General features: G+C 38.7%; 2 protein-coding genes across 10 annotated transcripts in view; one reads left to right on the forward strand and one right to left on the reverse strand.

Moving 5' to 3' along the window:
• Window positions 1-27: 27 nt before the first annotated feature.
• LOC131520600 (uncharacterized) lies at window positions 28-18,476 on the reverse strand. Of its 5 annotated transcripts, none has more exons than XM_058744959.1 (4): window positions 18,327-18,476; window positions 16,488-16,761; window positions 1,029-1,134; window positions 28-719 (listed from the first exon to the last, which is right to left on the reverse strand). In XM_058744959.1, the coding sequence occupies exons 2-4, from the start codon at window positions 16,520-16,522 to the stop codon at window positions 342-344; spliced, it is 519 nt and encodes a 172-aa protein (XP_058600942.1). In that variant the 5' UTR covers window positions 16,523-16,761; window positions 18,327-18,476; the 3' UTR covers window positions 28-341. The 5 variants fall into 5 exon arrangements, with proteins under 5 accessions (XP_058600942.1, XP_058600941.1, XP_058600940.1 ...); XM_058744958.1 differs by having other exon boundaries at window positions 16,488-16,764; XM_058744960.1 differs by lacking the exon at window positions 16,488-16,761 and adding an exon at window positions 8,680-9,270 and having other exon boundaries at window positions 29-719.
• Window positions 18,477-18,599: 123 nt separating this feature from the next.
• The window catches only part of lpar6a (lysophosphatidic acid receptor 6a), a 56,200-nt gene continuing 48,624 nt past the window's right edge, over window positions 18,600-26,175 (forward strand). For 3 of the 5 annotated variants that reach the window (XM_058744954.1, XM_058744951.1, XM_058744953.1), the window contains exon 1: window positions 18,600-20,876. In XM_058744954.1, coding sequence (XP_058600937.1) covers window positions 19,418-20,533 — 1,116 coding nt within the window. In that variant the 5' untranslated portion in view covers window positions 18,600-19,417 and the 3' untranslated portion in view covers window positions 20,534-20,876. Of the gene's footprint in view, window positions 20,877-23,293; window positions 26,001-26,175 lie in introns of those variants that run through there. The other 2 variants (XM_058744952.1, XM_058744955.1) reach the window with 2 other exon arrangements.

The following is a 26,175-nucleotide window of genomic DNA, read 5'->3' on the forward strand; positions in this document are numbered from 1 at the left end:
GCACTGTGGTTTTGACAAAAAACATTTTGTAGAGGGTTATAGAAATGTCTTTATTTTTGTTTACATGTGTAATCACCCAGGAACTTTAAAGTACAAAAAGCCTTCTTTTTTTTAAACGCAGGAAGGTTATTTCTGTTCTTAATAGAATCTTTTTTTTTTTTTTATTATTATTATTATTATTTTTTTTTTACATTACTGGGAACACTGGAAAAATGTCAATTTGAATACAGTTTGAATACAGTTGAAATAAACATGTTCAGCATTAGGAATGTTGACCTCTTTTATTAAATTTTAAAGACGTTCTTGGTGAGCAAAATGTTTGGTCAGTGCCTCCCTGATTCTTAGCGGCTGGGTGTCTGCAGCACACAATGGGTCAGCTGCCCTTGATGAGGAGATCCAGCTGCATTCAGACCTTCACTGTAGGCCTCATTGTGTTTTTCACATATATTATGAAGAGTGCAGCATGCCGAGATAATTGTGGGAACTGGTGATATGTCCACATCGAGACGTTTTGCCAGGCACCTCCAGCGACCTTTTAGTCTACCGAAAGCACATTCTATTGTCATTCTTGCTACGCTTAATGTCTTGTTGAAATGACGCTGGTCCTCGGTCAGATTGCCAGTCTCCGGGTAACCCTTCATTAGCCAGGGCCGAAGCGGGTAAGCTGGATCCCCCAACAGCATGATGAGCACTTGGGTGCCTTCGATCTCCTCAGTGGTCTTTGGACATGAAAATAACAGAAATTACAGCTGTTACTAACATACAGCGACCATGACATGACTACGCAAATCAAGGTAGAGGTTTTCAGTTATATACAAGTCAATAATATTGATCCATACGTAATGACAACAACTGACATGATTAATACATGTGAATACATAAAGCAGGGATAGTTCAGACATACAGTGTGTTTTTTAAATGCACATACGTTTGTATAGTATTTATATGCTTTTAACACCATGACTGATACAACATGTCATTAACCCTTGTAGGCTGCATGTTTTAATTTACAAGAAAAAATGACTCACGTTTGGAAAGAGGACTCCTCTTTCTGCCTTCTCATATATGACAGAATTCCGAAGAACCCTGGAGTCGTGGACACTTCCTGGCCAACCAATGTTGATGTTTAAGAAACTATTAAGGGGTTACATTAAACATTATAAATGAAGACAGTGAAAGAAACAAATCATACAACACGTAATAAGGAGGGAAGAGGCAACAAACAGGGAGGGAATATATATATCTGTATTTACCAGAATTTGTGGTCCACAATCGCTTGTAAGACCACCGAATGCCACCCCTTGTGATTAAAATAATCAGTGTGGTTCTCAGGTGGTGCAATGACTGGGATGTGGCTCCCGTCGATAGCCCCCGCACACTGAGGGAAACCCTAGCTTAAATCCAAGGAGGATGGTTTAGAGCTCCTCACCTTCTGGCAGCTTGATGTACTCGTGCATCATCTCATGTCGCACGGCATGGGAAAACTCCCAGACTATCAGGCATACTGATGCGTCACTAACCTAAAGTTCCTCAAATGGCAGACTTGCCATTGGCTCGTCTTCGTATCTTCTTTCCACCTTTCTTCTCAACAGGCATTGATTGTTTTGGGCCATTTATCGCAAAGATTGGCAGACGGAATGAGAAACATTGGGGAGTGATTTTTAAGTGCCTAACAACACGTGCAGTGCACCTAGATCTCCTTAATTCCACGGACACAGATGCCTTCTTACTAGCCCTTTGCTGATTTATTGACAGGCGAGGGAAGCCAGCAGAGAAAATTTCGTATCGAGGCACAAATTTTCGAGGGGCTGTATGGTACAGAGTAATGAAAATTACCCGGATACGGACATTGAGTAGACTGATACGAGCATTGCACTCTAGTGATGCATCAGCCATTCTGTCTGGAGACTTCGCTCGATTGCTTGCATTATAGAGACGTTGTATGAGTGACGGACAAAGTAAGTTTAGTGTTATATCCTACAGTTATATCCTATATCCCTATCTACAGAAAAGCATTAAAAACTGCTAGATCTGATTACTTTTCATCTCTTTTAGAAGAAAACAAACATAACCCCAGGTATTTATTCAATACAGTGGCTAAATTAACAAAAAATAAAGTATCAGCAGGTGTTCCCAACAGCACAGCAGTAATGACTTTATGAACTATTTTACTTCCAAGACCGATACTATCAGAGATAAAATTGTAACCATACAGCCGTCAGCTACAGTATCGCATCAGATAGTGCACTATAGATACCCTGAGGAACAATTCCACTCATTTTCTACTTATAGGAGAGGAAGAAATGTATAAACTTGTTACAACATGTATATTAGAGCCTATTCCATCTAAACTGCTAAAAGAGGTGCTTCCAGAAGTCAAAGATCCTCTTTTGGCTATTATTAACTCGTCATTGTCATTAGGATATGTTCCCAAAACCTTAAAATTGGCTGTTATTCAGCCTCTCATTAAAAAAAACATAACTTGACCCCAAAGATCTAGTTAATTACAGACCGATTTCGAATCTCCCTTTTCTGTCAAAGATACTAGAAAAGGTAGCATCCTCACAATTATATTACTTCTTAGAGAAAAATGGTATCTGTGAGGATGTCCAGTCAGGATTTAGACCATTTCATAGCACTGAGACTGCTCTCATTAGAGTTACAAATGACCTGCTCTTGTCATCTGATCGTGGTTGTATCTCTCTATTAGTACTACTGGATCTTAGCACTGCGTTCGACACTATCGACCACAACATTCTTTTGAATAGACTAGAAAACTTTGTTGGCATTAGTGGAAGTGCATTAGCATGGTTCAGATCGTACTTATCTGACCGCCATCAATTTGTAGCAGTGAATGAAGAGGTATCATATCGATCACAAGTGCAATATGGAGTACCTCAAGGCTCAGTACTAGGGCTATTACTCTTCACGCTTTACATGTTACGCTTAGGAAATATCATCAGGAAACACGATGTTAGCTTTCACTGTTATGCTGATGATACTCCGCTCTACATTTCTTCGCGCCCCGGTGAAACACACCAAATTGAGAAACTAACGGAATGCATAGTCGATATAAAAAACTGGATGATGAGTAATTTCTTACTGCTAAATTCTGAAAAAATAGAGGTGTTAATTATCGGACCTAAAACCCCCACATGTAATAACTTAGAACACTGTCTAACACTTGATGGCTGCTCTGTAAATTCTTCGTCATCAGTTAGGAACCTAGGTGTGCGATTTGATAGCAATCTTTCCTTTAACAGCCACGTTTCTAGCATTTGTAAAACTGCATTTTTTTCCATCTTAAAAATGTATCTAAATTGAGACCTATGCTCTCAAAGTCAAATGTAGAAATGTTAATTCATGCATTTATGACCTCAAGGTTAGATTATTGTAATGCTTTATTGGGTGGTTGTTCTGCACGCTTAATAAACAAACTACAGATGGTCCAAAATGCAGCAGCTAGAGTTTTTACTAGAACCAGGAAGTATGACCACATTAGCCCGGTTCTGTCAACACTGCACTGGCTCCCTACTAAACATCGTATAGATTTTAAAATCTTGTTAATTACTTATAAAGCCCTGAATGGTTTGGCTCCTCAGTACTTCAGTGAGCTCTTATCGCATTATAGTCCTCCATGTCCACTACATTCTCAAAACTCTGGCCATTTGATAATACCTAGAATATCAAAATCAACTGCGGGCGGCAGAACCTTTTCCTATTTAGCGCCAAAACTCTGGAACAATCTACCTAACACTGTTCAGGAGGCAGACACACTCTGTCAGTTTGAATCTAGTTTAAAGACCCATCTCTTTAACCTGGCTTACACATAATACAGTAATACGCTTCTAATATTCAAATCCGTTAAAGGATTGTTAGGCTGCATTAATTAGGTCAACCAGAACCGGGAACACTTCCCATAACACCCGATGTACTTGTTACATCGTAAGAAGAATGGCATCTACGCTAATATTAGTCTGTTTTTTTCTTATTCCGAGATCACTGTTGCCACCCGATCCAGTCCGTATCCAGATCAGATGGTGGATCAGCACCTAGAGACGACCTCTACAGGCCTGAACGTCAGCGGAGATCAGGGGCCTCATTTATAAAGCGTGCGTACGCACAGATTTGATCTTAGAGTGTGCGTACGCTTAAATCCACGCCAACGCTCATATTTATAAAAACGGTCTTTGACGTGGAAAAGTGCTTAGCGTCACGTCAGGGTCCGAGCAGACGTAAGCACTCTTTATTGTCGGAGTAATACAGAATTTTTCAAATGTAAGCTGTTCTTGCAGGTCGCTGTTCTAAATTATGATGATTGGTGATATTTTATATGTTAATGATATTAATTAGGGATCGTTTACAAGGCAGAGAGCTATGAATCGCACGTACGCATTTCTGAGAAACGATCGTAAGATCAAATTTATGACGGTTTCTGCGCAACATTTTTATAAATGAGGCCCCAGGACACCTAGATGAGCCCAGAGACAGATCCCCAGTGAAGACCTCATCACCTAGACAGCCATCGAGACAAGACCACGGGAACCAAATGAGTCCTTTACAAAATCTGACTTTGCTGCAGTTGGAATTGAACTGCTGTTTCGTCTGGCCAGAGAAGAACTGGCCCCCTGACTGAGCTTGGTTTCTCCCAAGGTTTTTTTCTCCATTCTGTCCCCGATGGAGTTTTGGTTCCTTGCCGCTGTAGCCTCTGGCTTGGTTAGTTGGGGACACTTATTTTCTAGCGATATCGTCTACATGATTGTACAGATACTATTTAAACTGAACTGAGCTGGACGATGACATCACTGAATTCAATAATGAAATGCCTTTAACTGAAAATTGAGTGTTTAATCTTGTCATTTTACATCATTGACACTATTTTCCTATTCTGATATTGGAAAGTTTCTTTGACACAATCTGTATTGTTAAAAGCGCTATATAAATAAAGGTGACTTGACTTGATATCGTTGAATTTTGTTCGCATTTGTAGCAGACACTGTTTACCAGTTTAATTCATTTATATTACGTGAACTGGTTACTGCACGTGAGTTGCACGCTGTAATATGTGACGTCGATCCCTTGATGTGAAAGATGACGATTATTATAATTTGTATTAGCAAAAGGGATACTTTATAATGCTCAGTTATGTTGTTTACTTTATTGTGACATGAAGAGCATTTCAGTGATTCAGTTTGTAATCGTTTTATTCTTTAGAAACCTTGCACATGTCCATCAAAGCAATCATTAAAGCTAAATGTCATCTCTACCATAATAGGAACACTGTAGCGTTTAGCTCACTCAAAACCAGCATTTAATCCTAATTCAGAACAACATCTCCTTCCCATAGAATTGATCAGGTTGTTGATTGTGGCCTGTGGAATGTTGATCCACTCTTCTTCAATGGCTGTGCGAAGTTGCTGGATATTGGCAGGAACTGGAACACGCTGTAGTATACACCAATCCAGAGCATCCCAAACATGCTGAATGGGTGACATGTCCGGTGAGTATGCTGGCCATGCAAGAACTGGGATGTTTTCAGCTTCCAGGAATTGTGTACAGATGCTTGCAATATGGGGCCGTGCATTATCATGCTGCAACATGAGGTGATGGTCGTGGATGAATGGCACAACAATTGGCCTCAGGATCTCGTCACGGTATCTCTGTGCATTCAAAATGCCATCAATAAAATGCACATGTGTTCGTTGTCCATAATATACGCCTGCCCATACCATAACCCCACTGCCACCATGGGCCACTCGATCCACAACGTTGACATCAGCAAACCACTCACCCACACGACGCCATACACGCTGTCTGCCATCTGCCCTGTACAGTGAAAACCGAGATTCATCCGTGAAGGGAACACCTCTCCAAAGTGCCAGACGCCATCGAATGTGAGCATTTGCCCACTCAAGTCTGTTACGACGACGAACTGCAGTCAAGTCGAGACCCCGATGAGGACGACAAGCATGCAGATGATCTTCCCTGAAACAGTTCTTACAGTTTGTGCAGAAATTCTTTGGTTATGCAAACCGATTGTTGCAGCAGCTGTCTGGGTGGCTGATCTCAGACGATCTTGGAGGTGAAGATGCTGGATGTGGAGGTCCTGGGCTGGTGTGGTTACATGTGGTCTGCGGTTGTGAGGTCGGTTGAATGTACTGTCAATTCTCTGAAACGCCTTTGGAGACGACTTATGGTAGAGAATTGCACATTCAATTCACGGGCAACAGCTCTGGTGGACATTCCTGCAGTCAGCATGCCAATTGCACACTCCCTCAAAACTTGCGACATCTGTGGCATTGTGCTGTGTGATAAAACTGCACATTTTAGAGTGGCCTTTTATTGTGGCCAGCCTAAGGCACACCTGTGCAATAATCATGCTGTCTAATCAGCAGCCTGATATGCCACACCTGTGAGGTGGATGGAGTATCTCGGCAAAGGAAAAGAGCTCACTAACACAGATTTAGACAGATTTGTGAACAATATTTGAGAGAAATAGGCCTTTTGTGTACACAGAAAAAGTCTTAGATCTTTGAGTTCAACTCATGAAAAATGAGCTGAACTCAAAGATCTAAGACTTTTTCTATGTACACAAAAAATGAAAAATGAGGGCAAAAACAAAAGTATTGCGTTTATAATTTTGTTCAGCGTATATACACACATACAGTGGGGCAAAAAAGTATTTAGTCAGCCACCAATTGTGCAAGTTCTCCCACTTAAAAAGATGAGAGAGGTCTGTATTGCGTTTATAATTTTGTTCAGCGTATATACACACATACAGTGGGGCAAAAAAGTATTTAGTCAGCCACCAATTGTGCAAGTTCTCCCACTTAAAAAGATGAGAGAGGCCTGTATTATGCGTTTATAATTTTGTTCAGCGTATATACACACATACAGTGGGGCAAAAAAGTATTTAGTCAGCCACCAATTGTGCAAGTTCTCCCACTTAAAAAGATGAGAGAGGCCTGTATTGCGTTTATAATTTTGTTCAGCGTATATACACACATACAGTGGGGCAAAAAAGTATTTAGTCAGCCACCAATTGTGCAAGTTCTCCCACTTAAAAAGATGAGAGAGGCCTGTAATTTTCATCATAGGTATACCTCAACTATGAGAGACAACATGAGAAAAAAAAAATCCAGAAAATCACATTGTAGGATTTTTAAAGAATTAATTGGTAAATTCCTCGATAAAATAAGTATTTGGTCACCTACAAACAAGCAAGATTTCTGGCTCTCACAGACCTGTAACTTCTTCTTTAAGAGGCTCCTCTGTCCTCCACTCGTTACCTGTATTAATGACATCTGTTTGAACTCGTTATCAGGATAAAAGATACCTGTCCACAACCTCAAACAGTCCAACTCCAAACTCCACCATGGCCAAGACCAAAGAGCTGTCAAAGGACACCAGAAACAAAATTGTAGACCTGCACCAGGCTGGGAAGACTGAATCTGCAATAGGTAAGCAGCTTGGTGTGAAGAAATCAACTGTGGGAGCAATTATTAGAAAATGCAAGACATACAAGACCACTGATAATCTCCCTCGATCTGGGGCTCAACACAAGATCTCACCCCGTGGGGTCAAAATGATCACAAGAACTGTGAGCAAAAATCCCAGAACCACACGGGGGGACCTAGTGAATGACCTGCAGAGAGCTGGGACCAAAGTAACAAAGGCTACCATCAGTAACACACTGCGCCGCCAGGGACTCAAATCCTGCAGTGCCAGACGTGTCCCCCTGCTTAAGCCAGTACATGTCCGGGCCCGTCTGAAGTTTGCTAGAGAGCATTTGGATGATCCAGAAGAGGATTGGGAGAATGTCATATGGTCAGATGAAACCAAAATAGAACTTTTTGGTAAAAACTCAACTTGTCGTGTTTGGAGGAGAAAGAATGCTGAGTTGCATCCAAAGAACACCATACCTACTGTGAAGCATGGGGGTGGAAACATCATGCTTTTGGGCTGTTTTTCTGCAAAGGGACCAGGACGACTGATCCGTGTAAACGAAAGAATGAATGGGGCCATGTATCGTGAGATTTTGAGTGAAAACCTCCTTCCATCAGCAAGGGCATTGAAGATGAAACGTGGCTGGGTCTTTCAGCATGACAATGATCCCAAACACACCGCCTGGCAACGAAGGAGTGGCTTCAGAAGAAGCATTTCAAGGTCCTGGAGTGGCCTAGCCAGTCTCCAGATCTCAACCCCATCGAAAATCTTTGGAGTCCGTGTTGCCCAGCGACAGCCCCAAAACATTACTGCTCTAGAGGAGATCTGCATGGAGGAATGGGCCAAAATACCAGCAACAGTGTGTGAAAACCTTGTGAAGACTTACAGAAAACGTTTGACCTCTGTCATTGCCAACAAAGGGTATATAACAAAGTATTGAGATGAAATTTTGTTATTGACCAAATACTTATTTTCCACCATAATTTGCAAATAAATTCTTTAAAAATCCTACAATGTGATTTTCTGGATTTTTTTTCTCATTTTGTCTCTCATAGTTGAGGTATACCTATGATGAAAATTACAGGCCTCTCTCATCTTTTTAAGTGGGAGAACTTGCCCAATTGGTGGCTGATTAAATACTTTTTTGCCCCACTGTATGTAATATAAATGTAAAATGTTTGTTTTTTTCCTCTATTTTACAACATTACAATAGTGAAAGATGACTTCCCTTACTGATCGTGTCTCATGTAGATTGCATGTTTTCATGCACAGCTGGATGTTGGACTCATGAAAAATAATCACGCTGTTTGTAGTTGCCAAAACTGATTAGCTGTAGTCAAAACAAAGACGGAATTGGCGTTTGCACGAGCGATGAGCCGGCAGAGGATTCTGCAGCCTTCCTCGAACAGTTGTGTTCACGATTTCTGATTTACTTAACGTGTACTGCATGAGGGTGGCTGTGATTGGTGTCAGTTATCTTTCTCACGAGATCAGCATTCAGCACTGCTTGCTGTTGTATCAGTCAGTGGTTAACAGTCAAGAAACAGGACAAGGGAGGTCATGTATGGGACACATAAATTAAGCCCAATATACGGGACGGTTAGCAACCCTAGGCGTGGAGTCCATGACAGCTGAAGTCTGTAGCATTACATCCATGATGGCAGGAAACAGTGGCATGGTGGCCATCTTGTGGAGAGGCTCTGGGCTGGCAGCCATCTTGTGGAGAGTCTCTGGGCTGGTGGCCATCTTGTGAAGAAGTTCTAGACTGGCAGCTATGTTGGGAAGAGACTCTTTCAGGTGCAGGAACCACAGGACAGGAAGTTACTGAAAGCACAGGAGTGGCTAGCATTATAACTGTACATGGTGGTGACCTTGGTAAGCCAAGCTCCACAACCACTGGAGAATGAATCAATCATGAAAAAACAATAAGGCAGGAAACACAAGCAACAGGGCTAATCCAAGAAACAGGCAAAGAGCCCCAAAACCAATCATGATGATTGCTCAGAGATGCAGTGTAACACTTACAAACCTCACAACAAATGTCAGAGTGAACAAGGCTTTTATAGACTGAACTAATGAGGCTAATGAGTAACACCTGTGGACAATCAGTGATGACACATGGTGCCAGGCGCGACGGAAGTGTCTTTTGCTAGTTTCAGCCCAACACAGTTATCATTTTCACGTCCTGCACCACGTTGTTTAAATAGCAAATGCATTTGAGCCCATTTGTGCGCCCATGGGTGTGCTGGTCTGAAAACAAAGTGTGCTCAGGCACATTGTTGGCACGTTGCTATTTTGAGGCAACTGAAATAGACTGCACCATTGACCAACTAAAACCTGGTCTAAAGTCAGTGACGCACTTCTTTTTTTTTGTTATTTAAAGAACGCATTAGGAATATGGGCCTATAGGCGGGTCCACAACACGTGTACACTCTGCTAATTATACACACAAGGATGCCAAATGTTAAAAATTAAAGGATTACAATATAAAATATTATTATTGTGTAAGCTACACATATATATATATATATATATATATATATATATATATATATATATATATATATATATATATATATATATATATATATAAACATGCCTGCTACATGCCATGATGGATAGTCATTGCATGTAGAATTAGTGACCTATTTGCTCGCACACGAGCAGCTCTGTTTCCTCTCTGGAGATGCTTTCAGTCTTTGCAAAGTCCGTCATGTAATTAGCAAATCCGCCATGGCGCAAGCACAACTTGCTCTTAAAGGGAATGGGAGATGAGACTCTGATTGGTTTATTATGCCCCAAAAAACCCATGACCCATTAAGAGAATAGGGAAAACCCTTTTAGACAATGCGACAGGTGTGCTGACCGTTTTTCCCTTTGTGAAACTAGCAAAAGTGGATTCGGACCTGTGCCATGCGCTTTAGACCATGCACTTAGATCGTTAAAATAGGGCACAAAGACACAAACCAGTAGGACTGCTTCAAATTTCTTAAAATAATCATTTCTGAACATTGAGGTTGTTCCTCTTAGTCTTTCTTCATCCGTTTCTCAGTAGAATTAAAAAAAAAAAAAAAAGAATTACACCACTAACTTAATGGAATAGCATGGTTTTAGTAATAGGTTATGTTGTAACACAGTGTTACAATGTGCCACACTTGCCCAAATGAGATTTTGTCTGGTTAGTGTCTTCTGCTAGTTATATAAGCATTAAAAAAACTAACATTGGAGCATTAAATAACATATTAGAAACTAAAACAACAGCTATTTTGTCTCATTTTAAATAAACACTGAAAAACTGAGATAAAAATTAACTTCAGTAAGAATTTTTTTTTTTTTGCTATGGTTCAGTTATCTTTTTTTTTTTTGTTGTTGTTGCAATTGTTTCTCTATATTGTGTTGATGTGGCAACTAGTAAATACAATATGTTTCAACATGCTATGTTGAAAACATACACAAGCCACATCCATGTTTTCATTTGTCTACATTAACATGGTCATCATTTCCTTCTCTAACATGAAATATCAGCATAATTTCGCTTCTTTGTGAAATTTGTGGTAGATGGCAAAGTACATAGCAGACTACACAACAAAAAGGAACTATTTTGTTTTGATCTAACAGGCTATTTTAGTTTAATTAAATTCTGAAAATTCACCACTTACAACTTAACATTCACTTTTCTATCCTGCCAATGCCCAGAATTATGCAAGTATGGCCAATGGTGCAATACTGACTCTTGCTGACGCAAGTGGCTTTTCAGCTTGTACAAACATGTTGACACACATACTCTCAATATGACAACAACCAACCCACTCCTACAAAAATGTGAATTACATCATCAAATAAACACCTATCCAGAGATGTATGAAAATTGATGGTATTTTCCATAAGCACCAGCAAATACAATTGCTTTCATGGTACATTTAGGGGCAGACTTTCAGACTTGACTTTCTTTCTTAAGTGAAACACAAAAGGAAATATTTAGCAGAATGTTCAGGCTGCTATTTTTCATATACATGTAAAGGAAAATTCACAGGGAAAGATTTGGAATAGTGCATGATACTGTATAAGGCCAATAAATTATCTTAATATTTTGGATGCATTCCTGGAAGAAGTGTTAGTGCTTAGCAATTATGTAATTATACAAATTATATTTAAGTTCAGTATCAGTATGAAACAACTGGTAACTGGTACACATTACTGTGTTTTTTTTCTATTTGCAAAAAGCAAACTATTAGCTATACAGAAACAGATTGTACCACATAATGGCAAGCAGCCATCAGTAATATGCCCACATATACTATGTAAATGTAACCACTCAATATCAGTCAACAATGAAAGAGCCATGATATTGATTTCTTTGTCCATTTATATGCAGAAAAACTGTCTAAATATTTAATGCTCTTCAACCAAGGCAGCTATTAAACTAACCTTAGCATAGTGCTTTCTACTGATAAAATATTATGACCAAATGGAAGTGGAAAGAGCAAACATACTTTATTTTCCCACAATACACTTTTCCCTAATGAACAAATAAGTGCAGCATGTACAGAATGTGCAAAATGTCAAGTTTTAATGCAGCTTTCATTGAGGATCTAAAAGGCATTTGACATGGCACACAAATTTAATTTGGTTTTCAAATCTGGATTGTCCGTCCGCACTGTCATTAAAATCTGGAGCCTCATTTATAAAGCGTGCATACGCTCAGATTTGATCGTAGAGTGTGCATACGCTTAAGCTCATATTTATAAAGACGGTCTTTGACTTGGAAAAGTGCTTAGCGTCAAGTAAGGGTCTGAGCAGACGTACGCACTTTTTATTGTCGGAGTATTGCAGGTTTTTTTTTTTTAAATGTAAATGTTCTAAATTATGATGATTGGTAATATTTTATATGTTAATGATATTAGTTAGGAGTCGTTTACAAGGCAGAGAGCTGAAACCATTCAATTGCATGCAAGTTGAAGATCATTTGCGATTCATAGATTTCACTTCTGAAAAAGACGCTTAAGCGCGTTTTCTGTTCGTACATTCATTCTATGAATCAAACTTATGCATATTTGAGAAATGATCGTAAGATCAAATTTAGGATGGTTTCTGCACAACATTTTATAAATGAGGCCCCTGATATTTTTATTCAGATGGTGTAGTCAATATCTGATGTTTCTAAATTAGGTTCTATAAATTTTAAGGTTCTATAGATTTTATAAAGGAGTAAAAACCCAGCAAACTGAAAACAATTCAGAAATGTTTTGAAGCCTGTGCCGACATAGTGAAACATGTAAGATGTTTTATAACCATTGTTCTGTGCTCCCCATGGGGCTCCCTTAAAACAAACACCATCAAGGTCAGGGAGACATTTTCAGTGAAAAACAGACTATGTCATTGTCTGCTGCACGCAAGACAAAACCATTCCACTGAACACATAAAAACAAGACTCTCAATTGTGCACTGCCACTAGTTGAAACACATGTCTCAGGAACGCAAAGCATCTAATTTCAATAGCAGGAAACTGTGCAAATGCTGGACTGGGGACCAGCAGAAGTGTTCCAGGCATCCCTTGTGTCACTTCCAGCCTTGTCCTTGAAAGAAATATGTATTAATACATTAGACATGAACATACATCAGCATGTCACAATTTGTAGTTTCAGCATCAAAAAAGCTAAATATTTCAATATCAAAACCTAAACATCAAATATATAATTTTTCATTGGCAAATGATAAAACAGGCCAAAAAACTCTAAAAATGTATTTCATGTACAGTTTATCACACAAATAAAGTAGTATCACCTCATCTCCTCATCAAGTGACAAAATTTGTCTTTCAGGTTCTTAGCGCTTAGCTCCACACACACACACACACGATCTTCATGAGTCACGCCAAGTCACAGTTGATCTTCACGAGTCAAGCCAAGTCGCAGCTGATCTTCACTAGTCCAGTCAAGTCGCAGCTGATCTTCACGAGTCCAGCCAAGTCACTGTTGATCTTCATGAGTCCAGCCAAGTCACAGCTGTTCGTCCAGAGTCACAGCAGCACGTCACAGCTGTTCGTCCAGAGTCACGTCACGTCTCCGCTGACCGTCCAGAGTCACATCACGTCTCTGCTGACCTTCCAGAGTCACGTCACGTCCGGGCTGACACACCCAGATCATCATGGTCAGTCTTCCACTATCCCAGTTTGATGTCTAGTTTGAGGGATGTACCGCTGGTGTCTGCACGCATGGCTGGTCTGATCCGCCGTGGTGGTCTTCTGCTCTGCCATGGAGGTCTCCGGCCCTGTCTACTCCGCACTGGTGGGCTCCTGCTCTGTCTGCACCGCCGTGGAGGTCTTCTGCCCCGTCTGCTCCGCCCTGGTGGGCTCCAGCTCCGTCTGCTCGCCCTGGTGGGCTCCGGTTCCGTCTACTCCGCTCTGGAGGGCTCCTGCTCCATCTGCTCTGCCCTGGTGGGCTCCTGTTCCGTCCTGGTCTCTGCCTGGGTTCTCTGCTTCGCCGGTTCTGCCTGGGTGTCCTGCTCTGCCGGCTCTGCCTCAGTCCCCGGTCTTCCCTCTCCCACATGGACCTGGCCCTCCGTCCCTCCCCCTGTTCCGCCTCCGCTCCACCACCCTCCTGGATTGTGTAATGTTTGGAGCGTCTGGAAGCCGCTCCTTGGGGGCTCTGTCACAATCCGGTATATGAACTTCCGTTCACTCACCACCAGAGGTCACTCGCTCACCACATTGACTCTCACAGCACACATCACACTGGACTCAATTTCCCATCATCCATTGCACTGATTGCACACACAGCTGATTGCACTGATCACACTGCTGATTGCACTGATCACACACCCTACTGAAGCCATGGACTTTCTCCCCCTCACTGCCGAGTATTGTATGCACTTATCCCTCTCCTAGCGATAGGAGCCTCCAAGCCTGTTTTCCCGTGTTTGTTTCTAGCCCGTGTTCCCTGGATTAACCCTTGCCTTGCCGTTTGGACACTGTTTGCACCTCTCTTGGATTCTAGCTTGGATTCTAGCTTGATTATCTCTCTGCCTTGCCCCATTGGATACTGTTCGCCGATCGTCGATCCCACACTTGTCCTAGGATTACTCTTTGTTTTGTCCCTGCCATACCTGTTTGCCATTGTTTCGACCCTGCCTGTATTTATGACCATGCCTTTAAATAAAAGCTTGCACATGGATCCGCATGTCTCACGTCTCGTCAGCCCCGTTACAATTATTAATATATATTTACCAAGGGTGCAGTTATTTTTGGCCATGACTGTAATCAAAATCAACAAAAGAGCAATGATATGCAAGTTCTATAACAAGCCTCAGTTAGCTTAACACAGTATACGTAGCAATTTATTATTATTTTTTTAATTATACAATAAATGAAAAGAAAACAGATAGAATAGAAAAGAATAGAGCAAGCTAGTGTTAGAGGTCTTTTTTTTTTTTGCTTTTGTTAATTGTATAATAAATAAAAAGAAAACAAATAGATAGAATCCAAAAAGATTAGAAAAGCTAGTGTTAGTTAGTTCTGTCAGGACCACTATCGTCAAAGATGACTGACAATTAGCATACAGTTTGGATTGGCAGTATGGTTCTGTTCTGGGCAAGAACTCCCTGTGCATCCATGCAGCCTAGCATGGCTAAGAGCAGGGAGAGCGGCAATAACCCCCCAGGGTAAGCAGAACAGAACCAACATAAAATGTATTGCAGGTATCATTAAGGTTCAATTAATTTAATGTAACATTTTTTAAATTAGTCAGACTCAAGGGAGAATCAGAAGGCTGAATCCTGACTGACAGAGGAGGAGTTGGGGATGGAGAAGGGTAATTAGCTATTGAGCAATGTGAAAACTGCTGATAATACTGAAGGACCTTATATATGAGTGCTGTGATAGGTGTTATATCCCTATAGGTAGAAGTGGATCAGCTGAGAGTCAGCTGATGCAACCTTGACTGACGTGACCTGCCAGAACTGATGCTGACGTTAGATTTAGTTAGATTTTTTTTTTTTTTTAGTTGGGCAGGTCATTCTACCAGGAGGGAATATTTAATTTAAAAGTCTGTGAAAGTGATTTTGTGCCTCTTTGAGATGAGATATATATGTGTGTGTGTGTGTATATGCAAAATAGTATATATGCAAATATCCAATAATATCCAAGGTACACATTTCTAGTAAATGTGCAGTTAATTCTCATACTGTATTTTAAGAAAGTTTTGGAATATTTGCCCTCTCCCCAAATTTGTCACTACCGAAACACAGTAATAATAATTTAATTAGAAGGGTTATATTGACCTATTAAGATTTTGCTTACATCTAGATGGTAAATACATTATTTTGCTATTTTACTTTTTTTTTTTTTCAGAGGTAAATCCATAACAATTTATTTTTTAACAATATTTAAAGTGTAATTTATGAGATTTGTTGTATTTTGAATCCATTTTTTCTTTGTAAAAGGCCAAAAATGGTGATCATACTGATTTCAAAATTAAGGATTCATCAGTTTGAATATACATTGAACCAAAAACTATCATAACATCTTAATTGAAAATTCAGTATACTTTATTTTTGACAAAACATCCCATGTTTCGGTAGTGACATCACATTTTTGGTAGTGACAGTAATGCTTTAGTAGCAACCACATCACCATACAGAATTTTAACTCACATACTAAAACACTACTAAAACATACTAAACTACAAAGAAATTGCATAACTGTACTAACATTTTGTTTATTTCCCCCAAATATGAGGATTGTGTGTAACCTTTTGCCACTACCAAAACAATGAGTATTGGTAGTGACTATTTCGGTAGTGACAATTTTATGGGATAACATCCAAAAAACAAAGATGTCACTACAGAAACTTCACCAAATGTTTTGGTAGTGACTGTTTTCGGTAGTGACAGTTTTAGATAATTCTGAACTTAGATAACTCTGAAACTCAAAGATGCTAATCAGCACATACTTAGCTAACACAGTTCTGAACAGTGGTATACATATAAAAACGAAATGTTATGGAATAACTCCCAAAAAAGTGTGTTTAAAGGGTTTTTCTTTACCATGGAGAGGATCCTCCACCAGTGTTGTCGTCCATGGATATCCAGGCCTTTTTATGTTGCTGAGCTCACCAGTGCATTCTTTTTTCTCTTAATATTGTTGATTTGGCCACTCCTAATGTTCCTGCTATTTCTCTGATGGATTTGTTTTGTTTTTGAAGCCTAACAATTGTCTGTTTCACTTGTATGGAGAGATCCTTTGACCGCATGATGTGGGTTCACAACAACAGCTTCCAAATGCAAATGGAATGCTTAAAATCAACTCCAGACCTTTGACCTGCTTAATTGATATAGAAATAATGAAAAAATAGCCCACTCAGAGTGTGCACTCTGCACACACACACATACATATACACAGTATATATATATATATATATATATATATATATAAGCATTGTGGCTCCAGACCAGCAAACTGCCAAAAAAAAAACCCAAAAATAATCAAAGACATTTTATTAGCAGTGCCTGACTTACCCTCTTAATTCCTATGTTAATAGTAAGGGTGTCCTTAGTTTGATACCCATGGCTATCCAGTTTGGCTTTATTTTTGCTAAATAGATAATGACACGCTGTGATATGTCATGTGTTGTTGTTCATCTGAGGTTTTATTTCCCAGATTTTTGTTACTTTCCTTTCCTTTCCTTATTATTATTGTTATTATTATTATTATTATTATTATACCATTTGCTGTGTTCCACGGTGAAGTTTACATTAAGTGCACACAGTCTTGTATTTTTTATATTCCTTTTTTTCCTTCAGAACAAACGTGTTGTTCAAACAAAATTTTGTGATTCATCTCAGAGTTGATTTTGTTTTGTTAGCCTTAACATTCTATATTGAGGTCTTTTGTTTAAAATCCCTATAGAGAAAATTAATGGGGAAAATAATTCTAGAACTACTGTCCTTGTTGTGCTCCATTATTTAATTAAAGACCAGTTCCTTTGTTATTGCTGTCGCGAGTAAAGTGAAGTGGATCATGGGTGTGGTATATAATACAAAATCCCTTGCCTAACCCTGACAGAATGTCTCTAAACGGAAGTTTTTGCCGAGGAAGCTAGTTGCACTTCCTCTTTCTTAAGCATATAGTTTGGAAAAGGAACAGACTTGCAGTTTCAATGTTGCTAACTGTTAGTGTAATAAAATCACAGTTGACAGCTCTTTAATATTTAAATTGCTTCTCCCATACAACTTTGCACACGTTTCTTGTATCTCAGATGTTTTTCCTGAAGGGAAAAAAGAGCCGGAAAGCGAACAGCTTTCTGTTATTTAGCCATTCAGTTCATCTCAGTAACACTTGCTTGGCTGGTGCCTCCCAGAATTTGAAATCTTCCCATTTTAGTACTCAGTGCTCAGCATGGCTCATGTGCACTCAGTTCTGCTTCTATTTTTTTATTTTTTATTTTTTTCTGAACCAAGCACATGAGCAGTAAATGTTATGTGAGTATTGATGCTAGAGCTGCAGGAAAATTACATAATGACTTTTGACAACTAACGGCATCACAAGAATGCACATTGAGGTCAGTAGCAGACAGAAAAATAGAAGTACATTTCATGCTGTTAGGGGTATTTATATATGGTGGTGCAAAACGGAATATGTAAATATATGTTTTATAAACATAATCACACAAATATAGTCATATAGTTAGATCATTTGAATGACTCAATACTCTTTGCATTCAGATGGTGTAATTACCACATATTTACCATTACTACACAAATAACTAATAAATTGAGATTTCAATATTAACTAAAACTTTTTTTTACCAAAATTATCCCAAAGCTCCTCTAACTGAACTATCTAAACTATTGTATCTTAATTTCAACAAAACAGTTGATACTTACAAGAAATTTTGTAAGAACTCCAGTAAGCCTCTTGTACTTTTAAAGCTTCCTGATATCATTTTAGTTTGGGTAAGGTTTAATATTAAATAATACAATAACAAATTCTAAGTTTTTGAAAGAGACTGACATGTTAAGTTGTTAAAAGAACAGTTTGCCCCTTGTACACTGTATAATTTCTTGCTGTCTGGCTACTCTGTCAGAGGGGGAGGGATCCATCCAGGGAGTAGGAGGAGCCATGGTTTGTCAAATATGCTAGTCATGATAACACCGGCTTGTAAAGTCCTCCACAGCACAGCTGCCTCTCTCGCCTCTTCAATGCTCACAGCACAGAATGCCCCTGAGGCTACTGCTGAAGGAGACAACAAGACAGAGCAGCAAGGAAGGGGGTGGGCCAGGAAACAGACCCTTGGATGAAGCAAGTCTGACTTACTTTTGCACTGTCACACTCAAAGAGAGAGCTGCACGCTGTCTACAGGTGCTCTACAATCACTGGACAGTCTGTGGAACTGAGAACAAAGAAGGCTAATTTAAAGGATACTTCAAGACTTGTCAGGGAAGAATTTGGGATTGCTTTAATAAGTATTTTGGACAAAGACATTTGTTTTTCCTCAATGGGATACACTAGGAGTGGATTCTAACAGGACTACTCCTTTTTGCTGCTTTTGGGTGGTATTTCTGAAGTCGAACCAGAGGAAAGGACTGTGTGAATTGAAACTTTGGAGTGAGTAGCTTCTAAGCTTGGGGCAACAATCTTGTTTGTGGCTAGGGAAAGGACAGGAGGAAGGGGGAGGGGAAGAGGTAGTCAGGGTCTGGCTCCAGTCTCTGGGGTGAAATGCTTTCAACATGAGGCTTTGTTGAAGAATGCCGCAGAGGAGTGTTTGATCGCTTCAGTTTTGAACTGCCAACAGAAAAAAAAAACACATTAAAGAGATCTATGTGCCCTTGAAGGAAATATCATCTTGTGGTTGGAAGCAATCTGTCTCCTGCACATGCTTTGTTTTGCCCTGTTGAATTGTGGATTGAGGAAAATCCTCTTATTGTGTAGTCGCGCCTAACTGCCACCCCATAGTGTGCCTTTGTTTCTCACTGAGATGTACAACACCACTGTTCAGATGGAGGCTTTGACCCAGATATGGACTGGCAGTGCCAGCAACAAAAATTCCTCTCTGCAGCTACACATCACCCACTGCCCAAAGAATGACAACTTCAAATATCCACTCTACAGCATAGTGTTTAGCATTGTCTTCATGATGGGACTCATCACCAATGTTGCAGCCATGTACATTTTTACTTGTTCACTGAAACTGCGGAATGAGACAACCACATATATGATGAATCTTGTGGTTTCTGACTTATTATTTGTGCTCACACTTCCTTTGAGGGTCTTTTACTTCATCCAGCAGAACTGGCCATTCGGCAGCCTGCTCTGCCAGCTCTCTGTCTCACTCTTTTACACCAACATGTATGGGAGCATCCTGTTCCTAACATGCATCAGCGTGGACCGCTTCCTCGCCATCGTATACCCCTTCCGTTCAAGGGGTCTCCGGACCAAACGCAATGCCAAAATTGTATGTGTTGCTGTTTGGGTTCTGGTGCTTTCTGGAAGTCTTCCGACAGGCTTCATGCTAAACAGTACTAACAAGCAAAAAAATAACACGATAGCCTGCTTTGAGAACTTCTCCTCAAATCAGTGGAAGAGCCATCTCTCAAAGGTTGTGATCTTCATAGAGACAGTGGGGTTCCTTATCCCTTTGATACTGAACGTTGTTTGCTCCGCTATGGTGCTCCAAACTTTGAGGAAGCCGCAGACTGTTAGCCGGGGAGGGAAGCTGAACAAGAAAAAGATCTTGAGGATGATCATCGTCCACCTCTCCATCTTCTGCTTTTGTTTCATCCCCTACAACGTCAACCTTGTCTTCTACTCACTAGTGCGGACAAAAACCTTGGAGGGCTGCGCAGTAGAATCAGTGGTTCGGACGATCTATCCAATCGCTCTGTGTATTGCTGTGTCCAACTGCTGTTTTGACCCCATCGTCTACTATTTCACCTCAGAGACAATACAAAACTCAATTAAGAGGAAGTCTCAGATGAACCGTTCCTTTGATGTCAAGTTCTCTGAGGCTTTGCAGTCAGAGACGAGCTCCTCTCTTCAGTTCAGCCTGAGGTCCATAAAGAACAAGATGTTCCACAATGAGTCTAATGTATAAGGAAGGACAAGTATTGGACAAATGGATGTAAAGAAACTGAATGCACAAAAAGCACTCTGCAGTGGATGAAATGTGGCATAAAACGTGCGAATATGCCTACATTTGGTTTGTTAATATCTCTCAGGGTAGTAAGTAAACTACGCCCTTTTAGTGGGATTTACTCTTAAAGTCATCCTTCAGCCCAGTACTGGGGGGCACACCTGTTCTCAATGGAATTATATCCAAACATTTGGAATACTTAACTGTGGAGTAAGAATAATACAAATATACTGTAAATCAACTGGAACTTGATCAACTAGACCAGAACCTCTAACTATATGAATGCACTTACATTTCCAGAATGGTAAGTGAATATGAAAATAACATACTAGGATATAACCATTAATTAAACCCACAAACAAAATAGAATGATACCATTTTATGCAATGCCACATGTAAACCCATTGACTGCCTGAAGTGTCATAGTATTAACAAGCTGAAAACTTTTGTTGGCACTTTATATAATACTGTATATTAACTTTGCACTGACATTGATACTGTCATAATGCACAGTTTTTTTTTTTTCCTGTTACAAACTTAATTTGATAATAAAGTTTTACAATTGTAGGTAGAGGTATTTATTTACAATAGATTATTATCAGTTCTTCTCCCTGAGTAATGTCAGTTAAAAAAAGTACAGTATAGTCTGCAATATTGCAGTTGCAAAGTTTGTCATATTAAATATTCAGCAGTTACTGTTTAAACTGATACTATCTATATGCCTCAGTAAATGTACTGCCACATTGATATAAAAGATTAAGTTCTCTCTGTGTTGTTAGCTATTTTATTTGGCTAATATTGACAAAGAACAGTCCCTTGACTAAATGCATTGTAAGAAGATTGTTTTAACCACTCAAAGTGTCATAAACTGAATAGTGAATCAGATGTACTGGTCCCACTTTATATTAGGTGGCCTTAACTACTATGTACTTACATAGAATTTAATTATTTGATGCAATGCACTTATTGTGTACATACATGTTTTTACATTGTACTTATATATTTTAAAATACCTATATGTAATTACATCTGTAATTAATTTCTGTAATTACATTTATAATTACACTGCTGTTCATCCCTTACACCTTAACCCACCCTTAAACCTACCCATACCATCAAACCTGTCACTAACCTGAAACATATCCCACCTCAATAGCAGCAAAAGTGTTTTGAAATACAATATGACCACAATAAGTACATTATACTTATTTTTTGATGTAAGTACATAGTAGTTAAGGCCACCTAATATAAAGTGGGACCGATGTACTTTATTCACTTTGATACAAGCCGCATTCAAGAACCAATTGTGCTTTTTCAAAATTAGTTTTCTCTGCGTTGTTATAAATATGTAATCTGCTGCAGGCAAAACTAAAGTGAGGTTTGGGGTAAATGAGGTTGAGAAATATCTTTGTAACCACATAATTTGTGACATGACAGCACAGTGGGTAGTGGGTAGTTCCTCTTCGTCGGCTACATATTTAGCAAGAACTGTTAACACACCCAATCCTGACCAAAATCCTTGATTCTAAATATGCCTGTAAAAGTCTGCATAAAGGTGTTTCAGTATCTGTAAAGGGAGATCCAGAGCTCTTAAGCTATTGGCACAACTGATACATCAGATCACCTGCACCCATTGTGTTGCCATGCCATCCACAGTTAATCTGTTTTAGCACGTGAAAAACAAAGAAAGGAGGAAATTAAATAGACCATCAGTGGAAAAAAGGTCTAATGAGAAGTACTGACTTCACTCTTACCCACTTCAAATACAACTGCTCACACTTAGTCATGCAAAGCACATTAGTCTTAGTGTTTTGGCTTCAACAGTACTGAACATAATCACATTTTATGTCACTTGCATGCTTGCTCCACAAAATTCAGAACAGTGGTGAATTACTTTGGGTTTTTCAATTATAGATTCTCTTAATATTATATTTGGTTACACTGATATTTTAATACTTTGTTACATCCTTGACTAAACAAACTCATCCTACATAAACATATTATTGGCACAAGTTTCAAAAAGGTAATAAAGTTAGATATAGACTAGAGTCTCTGAACCTAGTTGGTCCACAATTACTAATTAAGATTGCATTTTGTATTTAAGATTATATTAGACAATTAAACATTTTGGCAAGAAAATTGCCCATGCTACACTTAACACTTTTTGAATGCATTTTAAGTACATCTTTAGGTAATAAGCTAAAGCAAATAGCTAAATATGGAAAACATCCTCAATGAGCAGTGTGTTAGTTCCCAAATATCAAACTGAAATCTCTTTTATTTTCACTTCCTTAAGCTCCTCTTCTTTAGGCACGCATTTAGGTGAATTTCATAAAAACATTGTGCAGATTACGTTTTTACCAAATCAATCAGTAAAAAAAAAAAAAAAATGTTTGGCGTAAGAAAAATTTTGTAAGGCAGATTTTAAGTAAGATTTTATTTTTTTACATTGTAACATTGTTTTCATGAACATTATTCACATTTTATCTCCAAGGTTTGATTATCATGATGTGAAAAATCACACTGTAATCCATCCAATTTTAAATATTTTTTTGGTAATAAAATACAGCTTACTTAAATATGTAAATTGAAATGAAAATAATGTCCAAAACAAGCTTAAATTTAAAATATGTTCCTGACAGCTGTTCTAAGACCCATCCATATGTATATTTGCATTGAAGTGTATTAGTTTCACTCGCTTTTGCATCATTTTCTTCTCAGCAGCTTGTCATTCTGGCACTGAGGATGGAGCTGGTGTGCTTTTGATAAATACCGGATTAGATCTCCTAACTTCAAACAAGCGTTACACACCAATTTTTTTTCCCCTCCACTGCTCAGCCTTGCACAAACACAGCATCCAAAACCCAGCACACCACCTCAAGCTCCACTTCAAAGCTTCAAAAACTTCAATACAGGCTTGTTTACTTTTTCTGCACCTTCGACTGGTTTATTTCCTAATGTTGTGAGAAGGAGGGGTGCATGGTCCAGAGAACTGAATACAGTTTTAACTAGATTAAGACTACACATATTATTTAGTCTGTTTAGTCAGTCTGTTAGATTCTGTTCTATCTGAATTTTGTAATAATTTATAAAAATGTTTATCTTCCATTTAAAGAAAAGTTCACTCCAAAATTTAATTTCTGTCATTTAGTCAACCCAATGTTAGTCTTTGGAATGTTTATGCTGTTTTTCCCTGTACAGTGAGGATGAGGGCAACCAAAAAGTGTAATTAATGTATGTATGTATGTATGTATATAAAATAGAAATATGAGGATGTGGGATGTGTTTGTGGATTCAGTTCATACAGCTTAAATATTCTAAAGATATATATCAACAATAATCTCATCAAGTTTGGTAAGAGATTTTGGGGAAATCTTTGACAATAAACTGACCTTCAAAGACCGAACTGCAAGGACACCACAATCATGCAGGTTTGAATTGCACAAAGTTAAGATATTGATGTAGAACAGCCGCAGTCTCCATACCCATCTACGTACCACTCAGCCTTGTGAGTACTTCCCCTTCAGAAGGCTGAGGACAGTTAATGAATGATGCCTCATGGTACCATTACAGACAGGCACAAAATCAATCAACCAGAACATTTTTGTTTCTTGTTGGTGGAATTATTTTCCCAACCCAATCTGGGACACTAAATCCCTGACAATATTAAATAAACAACTGAAAACTCATCTCTTCTGTCTGAAAAAAAAATCTTCCTCTATGCTTTCATACTTTAATTCTAAACGATGTCTGAAACTTTGTATCATTAGCACTTCTCTCACTTGTTTACTGTCTGATTATGATGAATCGCTTGCTGTATTCCGCTTTGAATGAAAAAATCTGCAAAGCGAATAAACGTAAATGTAAATATATACATATACTGCTGCATTATATGCCTCCTAGTCTTCTGAAGTCATATAATAGCTTGTGTCAGGGAACAAATTCATATCAGTATTCAGTGAATGCACGAGGCATCTTGATTCTCCGTTGTTTGAATGTATGCAAACATGAGTGTTGGATTTTAAGGATTATGTATCAAGTATTATGGTGTTTTTTGTCCTTTTTTGGGGGTAATTTTTCATGTTGTATCCCTAGAACACGAGACTGCAAAGAAGAAAAAGGTCATAACAAAACAAAGAGGCTACAAGAAATGCTGTGAAGCAAAGCAATTGTCAAGAAAATAGCTCAGCCATCATAACTGTTCTCAAATCTTGGTGTTTTTATTTTCCTCTGTCTTTAAATGGGAGATTAGCATGTTTATTGATATATACTCATGGTGAAGCAGAACAGCTGAACAAGCAAAGCAGAAATCTGCTGAAGTTATTGATAGAATCCTCAAGGCTGCAAGATTAGGTTTCCCCATCACCCCTGACCCCATTTCGACAGCACATGTGACAGGAACTGCTCTCAAAATTGACTCAGTTATGCTAACCCAAAAGGAAGCTTGTTTCCTGAGTTGAAGCGTTTTTTTCTATCAGGCTGTTGACTGTTCTGAGACAGTGTAACAGCCCATAGTCAAGTCAAGTCACCTTTATTTATATAGCGCTTTTACAATACAGATTGTGTCAAAGCACTTAACAGTATCAAATTGGAGGATAGAGTGTCAGTAATGTATAATGATAAGATTAAACACTCAATTTTCAGTTAAAGGCATTTCATTATTGAATTCAGAGATGTCATTGTCTAGCTCGGTTTAGTTTAAATAATATCTGTGCAATCAAATCGGCGATAATCGCTAGAAATTAAGTGTCCCCATAGCACTGTTACTATGGATTTAGTTAGGGTGCAGTTTTACTACAGCCCTCTGGGGGCTCTAGGGTGCTCCCCTCCTCTATATTAAGCCCAGGTGTGGTAGTAGACACAGTTGCCAAGTCCGCGTATTATACGCGACTTTGGGCTTCTTTTTTTGTAAAGTTGCGGGAAAAAATCCTGGTCGCGGGTTGCAGTTTTTTGGGCTTATTTTAAAAAATATGGTCGCTTGTTAGGGAAATCTGACAAGCAACTTCGTTTTCTTTATTTATGTTCGCCTGTATTCTCCAATGCATTGATTGACACTCTGTCTGCTCACAGTTAATAGCCAACAATAATATAAGTGCTGTAGCGTAATTTGCCATATGTTCCGTCCCTCATTGGAGAAAAATCACATTCAAAAAGAAGGCGCGTGACTCTGTGATGTAGACTTAGAGGAGTGGGATGACTTTCTTTTAGTCTAAGTTTTACAATGTTTTGTAATGTATTAATTATCACGGGCTGTAATAAAAAACAAGTAGTCATATCCTAATTCTGAGTAAATACATTTGGTTCGAATAGCCTGGTATAGCAAGATGTCTTAAAATGTATTTCTTTTTTTTAACATTTAAACCACATTATTAGATTACCTTTTGACTTCACGAATACACATAAATGACAGCTTAATGATTTATCTTTTTTATAATATTTTTAAATATTATTATATAATATTTTCATTTTAATATAATATATATTTTAATTGAATATATAATTGAATATAATATTTTATATTTTTTCTATAATATTTATTATTCTATTTATTCTATTCTATTCTATTCTATCTATTTATGTGGCATTTTGTTTTTTTATGTCAT

The sequence above is a fragment of the Onychostoma macrolepis genome, chromosome 15 (genome assembly GCF_012432095.1).
Source record: "Onychostoma macrolepis isolate SWU-2019 chromosome 15, ASM1243209v1, whole genome shotgun sequence".
In the NCBI taxonomy this organism is placed as follows: Eukaryota; Metazoa; Chordata; class Actinopteri; order Cypriniformes; family Cyprinidae; genus Onychostoma; species Onychostoma macrolepis.

What these genes read in the sequence shown, in the direction of transcription:
- LOC131520600 (XM_058744957.1), bottom strand. Translation starts at nt 18,385, where the DNA reads ATGATATCAGGAAGCTTTAAAAGTACAAGAGGCTTACTGGAGTTCTTA. An exon ending in GAGTTCTTACAAAATTTCTT is followed by an intron (nt 1,135 to 18,326) that starts GTAAGTATCAAC and finishes ACCCCTTAATAG; the next exon opens with TTTCTTAAACATCAACATTG. An exon ending in GAGGAGTCCTCTTTCCAAAC is followed by an intron (nt 720 to 1,028) that starts GTGAGTCATTTT and finishes TCATGTCCAAAG; the next exon opens with ACCACTGAGGAGATCGAAGG.